Raw genomic sequence first — 19,891 nt, 5'->3', positions numbered from 1 at the left:
TTTCAGGGACCACGTGGACCTTTGGGATCCCCTGGACCCACTGGAAAACCTGGCAGAAGGGTAAGCATGACACAGACTGAATAGAGAGCATCAAAGCATGCAACATATTACTTTCTGATACTCATACATAATAACTTGCATACAGTTTGTTAAAAAGTTCAGTAATCTACATTTTAGGCATTAAAATGGATTTTATTATGAAGTTAAACTTACTTTTATAAAGTCGCAGTTAACTTCACTCTGGCTTTTAAGTGTGCTGGAACCAACAGCCACTAATGCAAAGTGTGCATCAGTGGTGTGTGGGCTAATGTCTCCTCTTAAAAGAAAAAAGCTACCTCTAGAAGTAATGGAAGTTAAAATTGTTACAAGTAAGTGATGTTAAAAGTTAAGATTGCTTTAAAAAGCCACCAAACACATTACTCTTGAGTGCACACAGTTTTGTGTAGTCATGTTCAGTTCAATGTAAATAAATGAATTTACTTTGCAAGTCCGGGCCTCCAATTTTCCTTCATATCCTTGAAATTAAGTCTTACATTGCATTCATAATGGTCTTAAAGTCTTAAATGAACTTGTTTAAACCTGCAGAAATATGCATTGTGGAGTGCTGATTTAAAAGCCAGACATATTATACTCTTCATTGTACATTCACAGTGATGTCTGTTAACAGACCTGTTATGTAACTGTTGTTATTTTTACAGGGTCGTTCTGGAGCTGACGGTGCCAGGGGCATGCCGGGACAGTCTGGACCCAAGGTACCTTATCTACTATATTCATAATGCACTTCAATGCACTTTATTTTATAATGCCAGTTTAAAAAAGTATGTTTTTGAAGCCTGTACAAGAGGCATGCAACCTGATTTTTTTCCTTTGCTCTTCAGGGAGACAGAGGGTTTGATGGTCTGGCCGGACTTCCTGGTGAAAAAGGACACAGAGTAAGTTCTTTTGTGGTGGAAAAGTGTGTTTTTTTAAATGATAAAGTATGATAGCCACTGTTAAAGCTAAATGTTTGTTGTTACAGGGTGAATCTGGCCCCTCTGGACCTCCTGGAGCTACTGGAGAGGATGGAGAAAGGGTAACATTTATCATTTCTTATCTCTTTTTCCTTTATTTTCTCAGAAATAGAAGGTGCACGCTTGTGTCTGATGTATCTCATCTCTCAGCTATTATTAAGTTGCAGAAATGACTGTGAGTTGAACTTCTTCCTCTTACCAAACTCACCTTTTTTGTCAGCACCCGAATTTCCGCTTCCACTCTCCCCCCCGTCTCCTCTCCCTCACTCAATTTTCTCCTTAGTATTTTTTGATCTCTGTACACCTTCATCTGCTTCTAATCTCCCTCGCCATCCTCATTACCCACAGCTGATGCAACCTGATCCCCTCTTTCCCTCTTTTTCTTTGTGCCTTCCCATTATCTCTCGATCCTCACTCTCTCCTCCATTATCATTCGCTGTCTGTTCCACACTCTGACCCGTTCTCTCTTTTTCCCAGGGAGATGATGGAGAGATCGGACCCAGGGGACTTCCTGGTGAACCAGTGAGTGATCACATGTATTACCATTCGGTCTTAGACTGAGAGATAGTGTGATAGAGCTGAGAGGGCCCCCGCTCCCATCATGTCACTGTGTTAGCGAACAATCAAATGATCTGATGATCTCATATATCATCTTGCAGACTGCAGCCTCTGTTCATAGTCACATAAATTGAGATTTTTTTTAGCATTATATTGCTGGAAAGTGTATGTTGATGAGGCTTTGCCCGTGCTTCATCTGCACAAGAGAAGCTTTGGAGGTGGGAAATGCAGGCAGCTCACATCAAGCTTGTTATAATATCCTCCCACTCTCTCAGGCAGGATATTCCCCACGGAGGGGGAGGAAGACAGGGAAGGAGAAACCACCAGAAAGCCCTTTATATCTGCTGCTATAACTGATTTTGTCCACCAGGGTGTGCTACGTCGGCTTGAATTCACACTGGCAGGACAATAGGTCTTGTTAGGTAACTGTAGCTGTGAGGCAAAGCACAGATATTCAAAGTAATGTTTGATAGGCATAGCTGTGGGGAATTAATGTGTAGTAAAGGAAAAAAAAGAAGGGGTTTCAGCAGCTTTCCCTCACAATCTGACTCTGCTGAATATCCTCAAGGACATTTGGGAAGTCAGGTTGTTTCCAGAAGTATCATTTTGAAACTTGATTTAGCTGAACGTGTTTAATAATTCAACAGACCTTTCACAGGTGTGATATCATTCTCAATCTCATTTCCCTTTCTTTCTTTTTTTCCTAGGGGCCCCGTGGTTTGCTGGGACCAAAAGGACCTCAGGGACCTCCTGGACCCCCTGTGAGTCACCATACCCTCCACTCACCTTTTCATATCCATGCTGTTACAATAGATTCACTGTTTACACAGCAGAATCACTTTTTTTTTACCATCTCATAGAAGAAAAGACACTGCAAACACCCACAGGGAAATACAAAACTCAATATATTTCAGACAGCATGCACAAGGAGTAGCATTATGTTATTGAGTTTACCTTCAGCATTTCAGACATTTGTCTACAGCGGAGCAAAGCTTAAACCTAATGTTTATATTGTTTCAACAGATTTGATTTAACGTGGACAGTGTGCATCAATCAGGCAGCTTATTTTGAACTGATATTCCTGTGCAGCATGTAGAAATATCACAAACAATAAATCAAATGCTCATATTCATACAGTGAGGATGCAAAAGCCAATTTTTGGTTTGTAAAGGTTCCACATTTAAAAAAAAAAAAAAAGGATTTCCATGTCTTTTTAGATTAAGAATCAAAACTTTCAGTCCATTGAGAAATGCACACAGCAAGAGTCAAGACTTGTGATGTCACAACTATAGTGTGTATAGGTAGAAATATAGCTTATAGGGAGATTTGGGAAATAAAATATTGAAGGGATCTCTGCAGTTACACAATACTTAATTCCTAGTGGTTTATTGCCTTTAGTAAATATTGCACCTCCCATAATTTGGATATTGCACCATAAATATTGCAATTTATTAAAATTCAATTACCGGTAATTAATTCCGCCCTTATAAAAAGTACAGCTATAGTGCCATTACAGTCATTCCCTGGCTGCAATGTTGGTGCAGAGAAGCAGAGATACGGAGATGCAGAAGACCTGGAAACACGGACCAATCACAGCAGACTGGGTTCAGACCTGTTCACCATGCAAAAAACTTTGGCAACAACAAAATTAACACAGTTTGAATGTTTATAAAGAAATAAGTATAAATTATCAACCAATCCTTAATTTCACCTTTTTAGCAAACCTCATTCCAACACATAACTACAAGTTTTACACTTCATAAAAAAATATATCCACATTATTTTATGAATAGTTAGATGAAAGACCCCAAATCTCTGATATAAAACTTTGAAACTGGGTGAAATTTGACCGGAGGGCACCATAAATGCAAGTAAGAACTTCAAAATGGGCATAATCTCCTTTAAATTAAAAATCCTGCTAGGTGAGTGAGATTTAGCAGCTAGAAGTGCATCCAAAATACTAACATTTTCAGTGTAATATAGATTAGCTGGCCTTTCCTTTTATTTGCTAAATGTTGTATCTGTCTCTTCTCCTCCAGGGTGTTACTGGAATGGATGGCCACTCTGGACCCAAAGGAAACATTGTAAGTGAAGCTTCAGTATCAGGAATTCAACACACCTGTCACAGAAAGTAAAAATTCACCATTTCCCCATCTTTGTTTTTATTTTTATTGTGGAATTCACGGTATTGCCACATGAGCCCGCTCCCTGTCATGGTCTCACACACCAGTACAATCACAGGATACTTAGCAGATAATGAAGTATAGACCGGCTGTGTTTAGATCCATTTGAGCAGTCCACCACAGCCAGTTGTATCATTCCAGGTCAATTTGGTGCAGCGCCTGACTGTAATGAGAGAATACCTGGCTGGTGCCGCTTGTCTGTTCTGTTGGGAATGTTCCAACTAGGTAGAGATGGAAGATCAACGGCTTTCCTTCGCTCCTGGACCGGGGCGACATAATTGATTGCCAGTTATCTGAGAGAGAATGTGTTTTGTGTTTGTGGTTCAGCAGTTTCTGTCATTACAAAAGTAGGTGTGAGAATGTGTGTGTGTGTGTGTGTGTGTGTGTGTGTGTCTTCTACCTTGAGCCAGAGCCAGATATTGTGCTATTTGCCTGTTTATGTATAAGAAGGTAATAATGCAGTGATGCGCTGTTAGACAGCTTCTGATTTATATCTGTTGAAAGCAGCATTTCACTTTTAATCGACCATATGGAGCAACAAATCACTCTTACCTTCATGTGGGAAGTAAATAAAGCAATCAATCTTTGTATTTGTGATGAGATTTCTAAGATTGACTTGTTTTTTTGTTGTTTTCAGGGACCTCAAGGAGAGCCAGGACCTCCCGGACAGCAAGGCAACCCAGGGGCCCAGGTCAGTGACGGACAGGTTGTCTGACATTTGATGTTTCTCTCATCCATCAAATAAAAATGTTCTGAGCATTCTGTATCCTCTCCACAGGGACTTGCAGGGCCCCAAGGAGCAATCGGACCTCCAGGAGAGAAGGTGAGATATCACATAATCACTGAATAACAATAACATATTGTGAGACAAGCCATTTCTGCACAAATAAAAAAAACTGCCAGCTTGATAAAATGTTAATAAACACAAAGACCCCAAATCTTTAAAATTGCAGGAAATTGTCTCATTCATTTGTATGAGCTGAAAGCCAAGTTGCTATCTTTTTCAGTTCCAAATGCTTATCACACTATTATGCAAACGCGGCCCCATCCCCAACTCAGGACCAAATAGTGCCTAGTAGGCAATGCAGGCAGATTTTAATCCTGATAGTACATTTTAATCCAATTTCAGCTAAATCACATTTGCCACTTTGTATGGAGGGTATTCAGTTTATTATTAAACAGTTGAAATTTGAGAATGAATAATGCAGGTACTGTGTTTCTCCTGGATGTCACAGAGCTGCTAGCATGCCTGTGGACTCTCAGTCTTGTTTTTGACTTTTATGACACCTCTAACCTTCATCTTACTCCGTCTTCTAGGGTCCTACTGGAAAGCCAGGTTTGCCAGGAATGCCAGGAGCTGATGGTCCACCGGTGAGTCCGTTTATTTCACATATAAATTAAAAAACCTTGTGAATCAGCCTTTCTCTCTCTCCGTCTCTGTCCGTGCTGACAGCAGCCGTGGCCAGAGGTGTAATGTTATCAGGTCCTCATGAACACCATATATCAGAAACACCTGGAGGGAATTTCTTTAAATTTGTCAAAAATTGCTTATCCTTAAGGATGAGGATTAGCATTTGAGGGTCAGAAGTCAAAGGTCGGTGTGACCTCACATCTGTCATTTTATCCGCTAATTGGGATGAAATTGCACACAAATGTCTAATAGGATCATATTATGGCGTAATTATGTTTTATATTCTGAAGGTCAAAGGTCAGCTTCACTGTGGCAACACTCTTCTGGCCATTAATTAATTATTGCAATAAACCAGATTGAGAAAGGGGGATTCTGATTGGTGAGATTGATGACTCTAATCTTGTTGCTTTTCTGATGGAGGACTCTGCTCTTGTAACACAAGACGAGCGGTTACTCAAAATGTTCCTTTTTCTATTTTTAATGTAAATAAAAAAGAATGAAAACCCCATAGTGCATAAACCATCATCAAACACAACCATTAGTTAAGCATTAACTACAGCATTAACTAAACTGGCAACCTTTGAAAATTGCAGTATTTTAAAGATGTAATCAGTGGTGAAATGTAACTAAGTACATTTACTCAAGTACTGTACTTAAGTAAAACACCAGTACCTCAAATTTATACTTTTACATTTTATGTAACTTTATACTTTACTCCGCTACAGTTGAAGCCAATATTGTACTTCTTACAATCTTAAAGGTCGAGATTTAACATTAAAAAAATATATCAATAATAATAATAATCTAATATTGTATTTGGAATGTATAGAACAATCTGAGTGGGTCCATTCTGCATAACGAGTACTTTTACTTTTGATACTTTAAGTACATTTCGATGCTGATAATTTTGTACCTAAGTAAGTTTTGAATGCAGGACTTTTACTTGTAGTGGAGTAATTTCAGTCGTTGTTCACTACAAATATTATTTGAGTTTGGACAAACATGAAAACTGCAGTTTGCCTGTAACAATTGCAGAAACTGTGAGAAACACCACATTCAAATGTTCAAAAAACCCCACTTGATACACTTAAAACATCCTGGGATAATTACTTGTCTGAAACATATGTATGAAACCACGCATTAACACAGCTGTGTAACAGTGGAACAACCCGCCCACACACATGCAAACACTCTCTTCCCCATCTTTGCACAGAGACACCTGCGCTAATGGCAGGTGTGCTTTAGAAGGCGCCAGGTGGCTCCGAAGAGAGGCTGTGAAATATGAATAACTGTAGTGAGAGAATAAGACGCAATGAGATGTTGTAGAAAATGAGGGATTTGTTGAAAGAGAGGAATAAGAGATGGAGGAGAGCGGACAACCTCCCCTGGTTCTTTAATGGCTTTCAGAGTCTTTTTGGAGTAGAAATAGCTTCCCACTATTTACACACCCTGCCTTTTTTATTCATCCATTTGTTGCATCTTCCATCAACCGCAGTATTCCCTCTCTCTCAATCTCAATGCTCCATCCGTGCCCCTCATTTCTGTCCTCTCTTGTATTTATTCCCTCCTCATCCTCTTTCTAGTCACTAAAACCCCATCAGAGGCTTTGCAAAGCCCCTTTGTCTCATGAGATTGCAATCAATTTTGTTCCATTTTTCTCCCCATTTTACCAGACATCCAAATTCGATGTGTGTTTCTGCATCTTCTGCATTGTGTGTTTGCACACATGCATGTATAGTATGTACATAATGTATTGTGAACTCCCTAAACGGTAGCTTTTAGAGCTCAGTAATGGCTGATAGTGCCTCTTTAATACCCATGCATTGAGGTTAAAAAATCCCAAATGAGATGAACTATAAAAGGCTCTTATTCCAATGTTCCACTTTGATACATCCTCCCACAGTTTTACAACTCCATCTCTCAGTTATAGAGGATGTTGTAGTATTTATGGTGGTTATTATTCTGAAATGAGATGCAATAATATGTCTCTTAATAATTCACAGGGTCACCCTGGAAAGGAGGGACCTAATGGAGAGAAAGGACACTCCGTAAGTTTAATTTCTTTCTCAGCGTCTCTTACTTTTTAAGCCTGCATTTGTTCTTTTTCTGAATTTATTTAAGCTTTTTAAGTTTCTTTCCCCTCCCTTTGTCCTAGTTCAGGCACATTTGCATAAAACATTTTGCATTAATGTAGATAACATTAGCACTGTGGATGTGTGTACTCTAAGTGTGTGTGTGTAAGCTCTCACTAAACTTATGTTTCTCCAGGGCCCTGCTGGCCCTCAAGGACCCATTGGTTATCCTGGACCCCGAGGCGTGAAGGTGAGATGATTATCAACGACTAATAAATCCATTTGTAATTTCATCAGGTAGTGTTACCCTGCAATTAACAACCGTTCTGGGCTAATAGTTGCCCAATTGCTTATTAAAATGCCTGAAAAAAAACAATGTTATTACTTTCAAGGTTTTTCCAACAACTAAGAGTGGTTTTATTAAGAGCTCTCCTTCGACAAATTAAAAGCCTTAGTTTACTGCTTAATTTCTAGGGACTTATTAATTGCTTCTGTCTAGAATAGGATAGCCTCTGCTCTTGTCACAGAGACATAAAAATGATCTGAGTGATGCAAACATTAAGACAGGAAGGTCATCTTTTCAGATCTTACATCATTTTTGCTCACGTAAGGTTGTCACTAAGGTTAGACACAGGGGCTGACGGAAGCTCCAGGCACTTCAGCCCTTCATCAGGAGCTGATAGAAAGCCAAGACAAAAGAAAATCCCATCGAATAAAATCTTGGATAGAGAGTATGACTGAGCCAATCATTAAAGCTTCCTCTGACAGAAGGGATCACACAGTGGCTTGACTTCTAGCTAAAAAGTCCCCCAACTACATGGCCGAAGAGTCTGCTTTCTCCAGGAAGATGAGATGAGTGGTCAAGAAAAGTAGTTGGGAGGATTTTAAATACTTTACTAAGCTGACTTTGCAGTCTTAATTTTAGGGCAGTACCAGACCTCATTTTCATCACATTTGAAATTTCTTTTGAGATTTTTGAATGTCTGATATCATGTTTTATGTTCATTGCTGAAAAAAAAATTCTCAAACACAATCTTCAATTTGAATAAAGCAATTAAAAGTCTGTTTTTCTTGATTAATGCGATATAAGTTGTCAGTTTCGTCCACATGAATACATGCAAGAAAAGAAAGCAAACAGTAAGAAAGTTGTTTTTAGTGCCAGCAAATATTGAAGCTGAATGTTTTGTTCTGTAAAAACATGTTGTGAATTTTGGAAATAGTTACATCAGCCGTGAATCAATTTTGACTTTAAAATGCTCTGGAGTTATTGAAAGGTTTGGACCACACAAGAAACAATCCTAAGCAGCCACTTCTGGAATCTAATTCTACAATAATTTTAAGAATAATAATATTATGTGGCCTAATCTTTATCTGCAACTGTGCAGAAAAAAAACTGTGTTTAAACTGTACGAACAGACAAAAAAGCTGTGCATAATTCAAATGTTGATTTAGAATTTGAATGTTAACGTTATAAATGAGGCTTTGAACTATGGAGTACAGCCCTATTTAATTTAGTTTGTTAATTTAATCATGACATTGATGAATATGTTCCTTGCTGACTGCTTTGTACTTCCCACCCTCCTGTTTGTCCAACGTTCACCCTCTTGGCCTGTAACATTTGTCTGTTCTTGCATCACAGGGAGCCGACGGCGTACGCGGTCTTAAAGGACATAAGGGTGAAAAGGTAAGAGAGCTCAGACTTATTGGATAAGAAACCCTTCCTGTGTGAAGTGAAGAAGCTGTGAGAAAATGTTGTATTTATGTGAATTATGATGAACATTTGTGCTGGTCTTGCATGGAATGTTTCATGCTAATGATAATCTCAATGAAATCCTGTAAAACTGATGCTGCTACAGAAGAGAAAAAAAGGCGATCAAGAGTTTCTATGGCAACAGGGGATCTTGCCAAGACTTTGGATCTGTGTGTGTGTGTGTGTGTGTGTTAATCTTTTGAGTGTGCATATGAATGCCACACAAATGGTTTTACACATCTGTATTATCCCATTCTTTCTCCTTCATTGCATTACCTCTTTGTCTCCTTTATTCTCCTTCCAGGGAGAAGACGGCTTCCCCGGCTTCAAGGGAGATATGGGTATCAAGGGCGACAGGGTGAGGCTTCTTTGTTTATATTGTACTTAAACATTAGACAGCTGTAACTTTGGCAGTCAATAGTAGAATTTCTATGCACATTTCGAAGGTTTGCATAAGAAAAGCTTGTTGGAAACACCAAAATTCGATTATACTTTTGAAAATATGCATAAAAGGTGTTTTTTTTTTTTTTTGTCTTTTTCAAGAAATAGCTGAAGCGCTAAATTGAAAATGGAAATGATTTTTCAGAATAAGTTCTGACGTAGTGAACATTTAACCCACATGACCAATCAGCTGTTTCCACTCTGCTGGAAAACCCAAAAGAAGACAAAGAAGAAGCTGTTTCCGCTGTTGGCGTCTTCTCTAAACTTTCTCTCGTCTGTGGCCAAAGTAGTCCGATTAGCAACCTCTTTCTTGTTGTTGTTTTTTCTTTCGCGTGCAATCTCTACGTCTTCTACTGTTTACTGACAGATTAGCCACACAGCAATACATTACACTGCCATCTTCTGACCAAAGTACGTTTATGCAGCTTTGTTTATTTGCTCTAAACAGTTGATGGAAACGTCCCTAATTCACATTTCCTTTAAACAAAATTTCCCCTTATAATTTTGCTTCTACTTTGATGGAAACAAGGCTAGTGTTGGTTTTTGGATTAGTTCCGTGTGAGGGTGACCTGAACTAAGTGAAAGCACCAACCACTCCTGAGATGTAAGCCCCTTATGACCTCTGACTGCTGTGGAATTGTGGGTAATGAGCAAACATAAGGTGTTGCTCCCTTTGCCAGCTGTTTGCGTGTGTTTTCGTGAGCAGTTTCCATTTCCCCCTTCTGCCACTTTCCAGGCAAGTCCTAACCCCGACAACTTGCAGAGAAAAAGTTTGACAGGTGTACCCAAGGAACAGCTTCTTTCTCCGAGCTGCATTAGGGATTTACGATGTCAAGTCGTAGGAAAAACAGTCTTTTACAGCGTGAAACATAACTCGCTCAAACCTGTACTTCAAACATCAATCCCCCAATCCCTGACCAGGCTGTCTATAGCTGAGTACAGAAAGGAAGGAGAAATCAATGGCACTCTAAACCCCTTCAAACCCGAGAGAGAGACACGGGCTCCGGCCTGTTTTCCTCTAGAGATGTAGCAGATCCAGATGAAAGCAAGGATTTGAGGAGGCCCTCTGTTCTGGAGGAGACACACATGGACTTGAATCTAAATGACTCATTTTTAAGCACGCCTATGAAAGGGTGTATATGTGTGTGTATGTGTGTGTGTGTGTGTGTGTGTGTGTGTGAGTGCTCAATTTAAAGTGTTCTCTTTGATGAGCTTGCAAGTGTGAGTCAAGTACAGTTTGCTTGATGCCGTTTAATGTGTACTTGAGTGTGCGGGGTGTGTGTGCGCGCCATTGCCCGCTCGTGCAACTCCGCACAAGCATTTAACTAGATACCTTTCACACACCACTGGGTCTCCGCAGCAGCGACTGGTTGTCAGAGCAAGTTTGTACTCTGTCATTTAGTGGGTGTCCTGCTAGAAGCGGAGCACGCTTACGGAGAGAAGCAATAATAGGATCGCTAACAGCTTTGAGGGGCAGTCGGCGAGGGAAAATAGCTTTACTTCATTCTTTACAGAACTTTACACATGCAACGGTTTTAAAAAGACATCTCCAGTTACCACAAATGGATGCACTTGGTTGCTTTGCAAGAAAAAATTGCACATATTGAATGATTTCGCTGTTAATGTCCCTTATAATTTGGCTTCAAATCTTATGTCTCATGATATTATTTATTAAGAGTAAAGTTAGAGAGCAAAATTGATTGAGATTGGCTGCTAATATAAGCAGACGACTCCACAACCATCCCCAGATTTTGATAAAATACTGCTAAATCATGATTGGTGCATACAAATTCTTGACATCAGCTTTTTCCAACTGAGCCTTGCCAACTCATAACTGAGCATTTCTGAAGACTGGATAAAAAAAAAAGATAGAAAAGTGCTCGCTGGTATATGAAGATGGGCGTTGTGTCTGTAGTTCTTCTTGCTGGTCAAATTTGCCAAAATATGCCAGTAAGTTAACTATTCGTGATATAATTTGGAGCCAGAGTCTGCAGCGTAATGATCGTGCAGTAGAGCCACAGTGTTGCAGTCAAGAGAAGCTGTCAATCATGACATGACACCCCCATTTTATAACAACCAAAAACTAATTATAGCCAAACTTAAAAGAAAAATGAGCACTTGAAGAGCTACCTTAAATGCCAGAAACCATCTGTGGGAAACATTTATTAAATCTGAACTTTTTTTGACCAGTGACCCTTCAGTTAACATGGAAGGAGCGGGGTTTATTACTTATACTGCAGCCAGCCACCAGGGGTTAAATTACATCCAACAAAATTGACTTTTTGTATTTTATTTTTGTTATTTTATATGGTTTATAATGATGGAAATACATTCAACATGTTTTGTCTTACCTAAAGAATACACAAGTAAATATGTTTAGTGAAAAAACTGAATGTAAACTATTTCTGCAAGAAAACTCCACATGGTAACTTTAAGGAAAATGATCAATTCAAGTATGTAGAAGTTTACACCTAATGCTGACAGTGGATCATGTTTAAGTGCAAAGGATGTGACATTTGTGTTTTCTGCGTTTCCAGGGAGAGTTAGGACCAGCTGGACCCAGAGGAGAAGATGGTCCCGAGGGACCAAAGGGTCGCTCAGGTCTCCCAGGTGATGCTGGTCCTCTTGGCTCGAGTGGTGAGAAGGTAAGGTGCTTTTTGCCAGTTCGGCTTCCACACGTCGATATCCACATACTGTGCCATCTGACTGATAAAACATAATAAAAAATAAGCTGTAATTTTCTATCATTGTCATGTTTGATCTGGGATGATAGCTCAGCAGGCCTTAACAAGGAAAATAGTTTTTCCGATCGTTCTCTTCTGAACAGAAACCGATTTTTCATTGCTGCTGCTCTTGAACCAGCTGTGAGTAAAAAATTTATTCAGTTCCTAACATTCTTTATTGTTAAACTGAACACTGGGTAAGCTGTTGCTGACAATACCTCAGACATTTATGTGGTTAAGAGACACATAATTATTTTCCAGCGGATACAGCCTCTTAGTGGTCTCTCCTTAAAGGCTTAAAGATTGGCTTGAACAGTTGTTGAGTATCGCTGAGTCTGTGCCAAACAAAATCTGATTTGGCAAGTCATTTGCCAAAGTTGTAGGGAAAACTGTGGTTATGTTCCACATTAACCACAGTGCATGTGTTTATTATCCTTCAAGCTTAAAGTGATTGTTCTTAATGTGAATCACACACTGATTTGCATTATGGTGGCAACGCTGCATTATACATAAAGACACTAGTCTGTATCTGGATCACACATGGGCTAACAGCTGAGTCATTTTCATATGTGATTGACGCCTGAGTAGCAGCCAACATTTCAGCATTTCAGCAACACTGAGCTGGTTCTAATAAATGCTGCTGTGTGTAGCAGGTGTTTATATTTTAATGTAATTTTACTACTAGAATAACACTTACCATTGTGTGTCCATTCACAGCTGTATGAATGTAGTATGATGTAGTCTGTTTGCCTTGCATTTAGCCTGGCAAAACACATTAGGAGATCAACATTGTGTAGAAATTGTACTGATGGTTTTCTTTTGTTTTTTGCTTCGCTGATAACCCACAAAGACACAGAGGTGCAGTGGGACACACCAGGTGCCACATGCATAAAACAGCAGCTCTTTCTGACAGAACTGTCATGCCAAAGTCAAGCTGTGTTCCATATTGCACACTCTTACAATTCACTTTTATTACACAGTGCATCTGCCCTAACAAAGTATGAACTGTTGCATGCATTATGCATACAGTTGACACATACTACTTCATCCTATCATCATGCATTGAACTTTTACCCTCTTGATCATATATATGCTGCACAAAAGATTTGGGTCTGGCTTGAATACTGCAAAATGCTACTGGATGCAGTCGGACATTCCGTTATTTTTGGCATACTGCATAAGACGTAGGTGGGACATGCTAAATCTTTTTCTGGCATGCTAAATAGTATAGTAGTCTGGGTATTGGAACACACAGTCAGTATAAAATGCTCCAGGAAGCTTACTCCTTCCTTTATAAAATACCTGGCGACAAAAAATGATGCATTCATGGCATTGGTGATGAACTCAGTAGGTGCAATAAGCAGTGGAATAATTCTCCTTCATCCTGATGAGAACACCTATGGTGCTTGTATAAGTGCATACATGTGTGCATGCATGAATATGCGATGTACTTAGGGGCCTGGTTTTGAAATGTGGTTAGCCTACCAATGAGTCCCCCAACTTTATGGAAGTGCAATATGAAATAACTGGAATAGCCTTTCAAGTGAATACATAATCAGTTTTGTCTTTTCTCATTTACAGGGTAAACTTGGAGTTCCCGGATTGCCAGGTTACCCAGGAAGACAAGGACCAAAGGTGATTGCAAACATGTATTGCTCAACTAATGTTGTCATTTATTGATATCAGTATAGATTGAGTTTAAAACCCTATTGGTAAGCAATGCAATTTTTCAGCAAAGTGTCAGTCCACACTGCCTGTGTGTATTTAAAACCGATTTAAAAATTCATACATGTGCATGTGAGGGCTGCTTTGCTGAACTTTTGATGCCTCATCCTTTAGCCTCACAGAGGCAAAGCCGCAGTCTGACAAGTGGACATGCTTGAAGCTCCCTGATCAAAGAGCCAGGGATTTGAATATGCCTTTTGGTGTCACCCCTCTGCTCCTGATATGACAACAATAAAACACTGCATTCATTTGTGGTGCACTCTATCTCTTGTTGCATTAAATATGCAATGGCTACCTCAATGTATAAACAAGGGATATAATATTTAAGGCTTGTCTCTCAAATGATTAATTACTCTCTTTCTGTCACACAGGGATCTCAAGGTTTCCAAGGTTTCCCTGGCGCCAATGGGGAGAAAGGAGCTCGGGTATGTCAGATAGACTTCTTATTATTCTTCTCATTGCTACAAGGGTAGGATCAATACTGGCTAGTGCTGGAGACAGGCTCCTGTCCCAGCTCCAGATTTATCAACCTAGAGGAAGTGGCATGGGTCTAAAATAAAGATTTTTACCAAGGACAGAAAGACAATTGCATTCTTCCTTCTTTACCACTCGCACAACTCATTTCCAACCAGCACAAGCATTGTTTATCACTTTGCAGGGCTTGAGCAATGTTTCATTTTCTTTGTTTAAGGGATGGGCCATTAGCTTGCCTGCAAGAGTAATGGTTTGCCAGCCCGAGTGGAGCAAGGCACATAAAGCTTTTCATCTTCACAAAACATTTGTGAAGTTTATGAGACCACGCTCCCAGACAGAAAGGGATAATAGTGCCATTAACATCTTTTTTTTTTTTTTTCACTTAAAAGCCACACAGAAGATATAATTGTTTTTCTCATTAAAGCTTTATGTGGCCACTGTAATTGTTATATCGCTTTAAAATCATTATGTCGTGTTTATTGTTTATTAAAGTGTCCTATTCTGAAGAAGTAATACATCTAATTTTAGTCACGATAAATATTGATAGTAATAAATGATAAAAGATGATTTCAGAGCTCCTCAATTGCACAATTCTGTTGAAATCTGTTTGCAAATGTTACTGTCTGCTGGAATTAGAGTCATTCTTCTCGAGGATGCAGCCTCTTAATGATGCGACTCCTTTGATCATTGTGTGTGTTCTCCGTGTCCACAGGGAACAGCAGGAAAGCCTGGCCCACGCGGACAGAGAGGACCAACGGTTAGTCTTACTCAGCAGACTCGTGCTTGTATACAGATGGCGAGCTTGGCACTTGAGTGAAAATGGAGGTTCGACCTGGGCATGCTTGAGGCGAACCCACACTGATTCAGCCGTGAAGTGAAACACTTTAAGGTCACAAATATGTCTTAGGAGGCTTTCTTTGATTTTAATCACTTTGTCTTTTATTCTCAAGGGACCCAGAGGAGAGAGAGGACCGAGGGGACCAACAGGAAAAGCTGGACCAAAGGTACGTCAAATATTTCATTGCCACTAGTAAGTTCACCACTTACACAAAAAGCCATGGTTTACTGTGATTTTAGAACACCTTAGCTGTTCTGAAATCTATATAACCACATCTTCAATTGGCTTATTGATATTAAATAACAGTTATTACATACATCTGGTAATGTTTATCAAATAAACTCACAGCAACAAAGAAATGCAAGTATTAATTAGCAGAAAGAGAAAAAAAAAAGGTTTTAATCTTGCGGCTACATTAGAACCACATTATCTACCATCTGCAACTATTATGCTCACTTTCCCCCAGCTGTTGTCACTTGCCAGGAATATAGTTTTTGTTACATTGTAGCTTGAATATTGCAGGTTCATCAAGCTACTCTGTGACGAAAATTACACAGTAACCAAAAACTACAGGCAAAGTCAAAATAATAGGCTACAAATAAAAACATGCAAGTTACATACCTGTTACTTACCATCGATTGTTGGTGAAGTTTGCCGCTTTGGATGGAGATAAAAAGCCAGCAACCAAAGTAATTTTCCAACAAAGCAACATGACACAGCAGGGTTGCTGGCTGTTCAAACATAAATCTCAACATAAAGCTCTCTTTGTTTATTTGCCAGCATCTTTTTTTTTGAATGACTTCATTGGATCCTTTTTTTTTTACCAGTGGACTAATTGGTGCAGTAATACTGAATAAACACACAGCTGTGACCACATTACTACATAATCAAAGACTGTAACTCTCAATTTTATAATCCTTGTTTTGTCTCTTCAGGGTAACTCAGGAAATGACGGACCACCAGGACCTCCCGGTGAAAGGGTACGTACACTCACACCACCATCATTTTATTCTCATGACATGAAGAATCAACTGATTATTGACCAGATATCATAACATTTGTTTCAGGGTCTGCCAGGGCCTCAGGGACCAACAGGTTTCCCAGGACCAAAGGGCCCTCCTGTGAGTCCAAACTCATACACACACACACAAAATGAAATATTATCCCATCATGCCTTTTTCTTTATATTAATATATTTGTATGTGTTTTTCAGGGACCTGCAGGAAAAGACGGACTGCCCGGACATCCTGGACAGAGAGGAGAGACTGTGAGTAAACAGGCAGATATCTCAGCTCTTCATCCGTATTCAACAGAGAAGGTCATATTTCATATAACTGGGGTTTTTCTTCTGTAACAAACAGGGATTCCAAGGCAAGACCGGCCCTCCTGGCCCCCCAGGCGTGGTTGGACCTCAGGTGAGTCAGAGTCACTGACCATCTTGCTGTGTTGTTCCCTTACGTGTATTGTCAGTCTATCTGTCTTTCAGTCCAACTTGATTGTATTCTTTTATGCAGAGAAAAATCTCCATAAAGATGCTGAAAAAATAAGTATTTGTATTAACCTCAAATTGTTTTTAAAGTCACACGCAGTTGTAAAAGTGCGTGAACACAAACCTGTAGGTGATCATCAAGATGTTTGTCTTTCCTACCAAAAAAAAGAGATTTATCCTCATACCTATATCTCTCGAGCCATGACTTAAGTGTTGTTTATCCTCTTTCATATTAGCAATGGGCTCTTCATCCATTATGCATAAGCATTTAACAGACTTTTCCCTCCCAGCCGCTCTGCTAATGCCAGCTGAGAACATCGATGATAACCGAGCTGTATGTGGCCTTAATGACTAGTAGGCCTCCCACACAGCAAATGCTTAGCTTGTCCATGCTGTGTTTTGTAATACATGGAGAAATTGTAACATCTTTTTCATATTGACTTGCTGATTTTGCTCACAGTGTCCCTTTTACTGTAGTTTATTTTTTCACACCTCCTCTGCAACTGGGTTTAATAGCTGTAGTGTCTATGATTTCATTTTGTTTTTTGTAGGGACCAACAGGTGAGACTGGACCAATGGGAGATCGTGGTCATCCAGGACCCCCAGGCCCACCTGGTGAGCAGGGTCTACCTGGAGCGGCAGGGAAAGAAGGAGCCAAGGTGAATCCCCAAGTTCTAATTAATTTCTTTTTAGTACCAGTAACAACACTGTTCCTGTCCCAGTATCTTTTTCATAGGATGATGGAACTACACTAATTTAAGTGTTATTTGTACCATATAATCACACAAGAGCCTAGCACTGCATTTACAGAATTAATTTCATTGTGTTCTGACCTACAGGGTGACCCCGGTCCTGCTGGCCCAGCAGGTAAAGATGGCCCTCCTGGACCAAGAGGTTTCCCCGGAGAGAGAGGTCTGCCCGGCCCTGTGGTTAGTATTCCCGTCTGCTCAGTACAAAAGCATCTCACAAATTCAATATCTCTCACAGCTTGGTTATTGCATAATAGTTCTGGGCTATAAAGTCGCTGTAAGACTGTGGTTGACTTCGGGATTCAGTCATGTTATCAACTCCCTGAGTGGGCTTCAGTAGAGGAACAGTGTGCTCCAGGCTGTTTATTTTTTTAATTTTTTATTCTATTCTAACTTGACAAAGTCATGTCCTGGTAGTTATGCAATTCACACTATTTTTCTTACTGCAAACTTGCTCGAAAGAAATCAATGAAATGGAAACATCTTTTCATTTAACTGTAAGATGCAGATACACCTGTTCTGCTGTAGTATAAAGGAAGCTCGTAGCAGTTTTAGTAAATCACTGTTCTCCCCGGCTGCTCTCAGCCTCCACTTTGGGGACTGTAGGAGGTTTTCCATCTCACGCTGAGCCTCTTTGAAGATACAGAGACCAGGGTACGGCAGGATGTGTGCTTCCCCAACAGATGTGTTTGTTTTCTGAAGCCTTCATTTTATCTTGTTCTGCAGGGTGCTCACGGTCTGAAAGGGAATGAAGGACCTCACGGCCCACCAGGCCCTGCTGTGAGTACAATTTACTGCATCCGCATCCTCACTTTGTCACTCTCATTCTCACCTGCCTTATTCTCTGGGAATCATCTTCATAGCAAAGTTCCCACCCTCAGTTGTTCCAGGCTCTTACATAATGTAATTATATGCACAGTTTACTACTTACATAAGGGAGGTCTGACCTATTTGGTAGATGTGCCTGGTGGTATGACTATGTACAGTGTTAACACTTTGATATCTACAATATTTCCATTCAGTTACTTTGATTACTAACATTACTATGCTGTAGGGTTCTCCTGGTGAGCGTGGCCCTGCTGGCCCAGCCGGTCCTACAGGTCTTCCTGGACGACCTGGCCCTCAGGGACCTCCAGGCCCTGCCGGAGAGAAAGGTGGACCGGTAAGAACATCACATTATAGAAACTGCTGTGACCAAATTAAATACAATGGAATATTTCACAGATTAAGCATTGTTTATGAAAAAAAAAAATATTTTAGGGAGAGAAAGGACCTCAAGGCCCAGCTGGAAGAGACGGTATTCAGGGACCCGTGGGTCTGCCAGGACCTGGAGGACCTCCTGGACCACCTGGAGAGGACGGAGACAAGGTGAGTTACTTTTTGTGTCTTTTTTTGTCGCAAAGAGCAATATAATGAAATTCAGTAAAGCTGCATTGAAGCTTTTAATTTTTAAGCACTCTGCGTCACACCAAACACACATGGTTGCTTATGTTACTTTTGGGGACATTCCATTTCCTAGAGACTTAGCCTAACCATAACCACTACTTGCCTAACCCTAACCTTAACCACTGACCCAAAAAATGTGGTTTCCCCCTATTGGGGACATGGTTATTGTCCCCACTTCAATAAGCATCCCCATTTAACTGGTCTTTACTCACAGATATGTCCCCAAAAGTGGCCCAAGTTAGAACAACACACACACTAGTCTGCTGCACATGTACATTACTACCTCACAAAGACACAGAACTTTACAGTTAAGATCTAAGGCCGATATTGTCTTGTCTCTTTCCCAACGACCTTAAGCTCTCTGAGGGGAATTTGTCTGACAGAGTTTGCATCGATTAACGGATCTTTAAAAAGGCGAACCTGCCTTGTTGCAGCTTTGTACTCCTCTGTACAAACACACAGAAGAGAGGGAGGAATTTTGTGGCAGTGACAGAATGTGTGAAAGTGACCCCTTAGTATTCAGAAGCGAGAACAACTCTTCATCCCCTCTAAAAACATTTGCGGGAAGATCAGCCACGGAGATACTCAGAGGATAATCTCTTATCCTTTGAAGAATGCCTCGGTTCTTAACTGGCCTTACACTGGTCCCCAAGGTGCAGACGGACACAGAGAATACAGAGGGTATTTGCTATGCAGATAAAAAGGATCTCGCAAGCTAATGTTTACACACATTCAGACACTTTCTTATTTTAAGTCCTGTCCACGGGGAACGAACAACTCCGGGGCCTTTATTTTAAGACTAATACTGCCTCACAAAGAGCATTGTCTGACTCAAACCAAAAGTAAATGCCTTTGGCTTTGGCAGATATTAACATTATTTCTCCAAACACCCACAGCATGTGGAGGCTTTGAAAGTATGGTGCAAGGTTCTTCACTCTGGGAATGCTGGTGCAAACAGGTTGAAATTGGACTAATGATCTATTCAGTTTTGGCTGCTAGTAGCACTGTGACTCAGCCATCGT

The 19,891-nt window shown here is 40.2% G+C and overlaps 1 protein-coding gene across 2 annotated transcripts in view; it reads left to right on the top strand.

Annotated features, from left to right (window-relative positions):
- The window catches only part of col5a1 (procollagen, type V, alpha 1), an 86,296-nt gene that overhangs the window by 48,185 nt on the left and 18,220 nt on the right, over positions 1-19,891 (top strand). For both annotated transcript variants that reach the window (XM_059358310.1, XM_059358309.1), the window contains exons 16-43: positions 7-60; positions 699-752; positions 879-932; positions 1,019-1,072; positions 1,488-1,532; positions 2,276-2,329; positions 3,608-3,652; positions 4,389-4,442; positions 4,530-4,574; positions 5,069-5,122; positions 7,166-7,210; positions 7,431-7,484; positions 8,874-8,918; positions 9,289-9,342; positions 11,963-12,070; positions 13,730-13,783; positions 14,245-14,298; positions 15,060-15,104; positions 15,298-15,351; positions 16,121-16,165; positions 16,253-16,306; positions 16,399-16,452; positions 16,547-16,600; positions 17,226-17,333; positions 17,514-17,603; positions 18,150-18,203; positions 18,478-18,585; positions 18,684-18,791. In XM_059358310.1, the coding sequence (XP_059214293.1) occupies positions 7-60; positions 699-752; positions 879-932; positions 1,019-1,072; positions 1,488-1,532; positions 2,276-2,329; positions 3,608-3,652; positions 4,389-4,442; positions 4,530-4,574; positions 5,069-5,122; positions 7,166-7,210; positions 7,431-7,484; positions 8,874-8,918; positions 9,289-9,342; positions 11,963-12,070; positions 13,730-13,783; positions 14,245-14,298; positions 15,060-15,104; positions 15,298-15,351; positions 16,121-16,165; positions 16,253-16,306; positions 16,399-16,452; positions 16,547-16,600; positions 17,226-17,333; positions 17,514-17,603; positions 18,150-18,203; positions 18,478-18,585; positions 18,684-18,791 (1,701 nt within the window). The remainder of the gene's footprint in view (positions 1-6; positions 61-698; positions 753-878; positions 933-1,018; positions 1,073-1,487; positions 1,533-2,275; positions 2,330-3,607; positions 3,653-4,388; positions 4,443-4,529; positions 4,575-5,068; positions 5,123-7,165; positions 7,211-7,430; positions 7,485-8,873; positions 8,919-9,288; positions 9,343-11,962; positions 12,071-13,729; positions 13,784-14,244; positions 14,299-15,059; positions 15,105-15,297; positions 15,352-16,120; positions 16,166-16,252; positions 16,307-16,398; positions 16,453-16,546; positions 16,601-17,225; positions 17,334-17,513; positions 17,604-18,149; positions 18,204-18,477; positions 18,586-18,683; positions 18,792-19,891) is intronic.

Source organism: Centropristis striata, chromosome 19 (genome assembly GCF_030273125.1).
Source record: "Centropristis striata isolate RG_2023a ecotype Rhode Island chromosome 19, C.striata_1.0, whole genome shotgun sequence".
Lineage (NCBI taxonomy): Eukaryota > Metazoa > Chordata > Actinopteri > Perciformes > Serranidae > Centropristis > Centropristis striata.
Note: the sequence above shows the minus strand (reverse complement) of the source record. Positions and strands in the feature narration are given on the sequence as shown.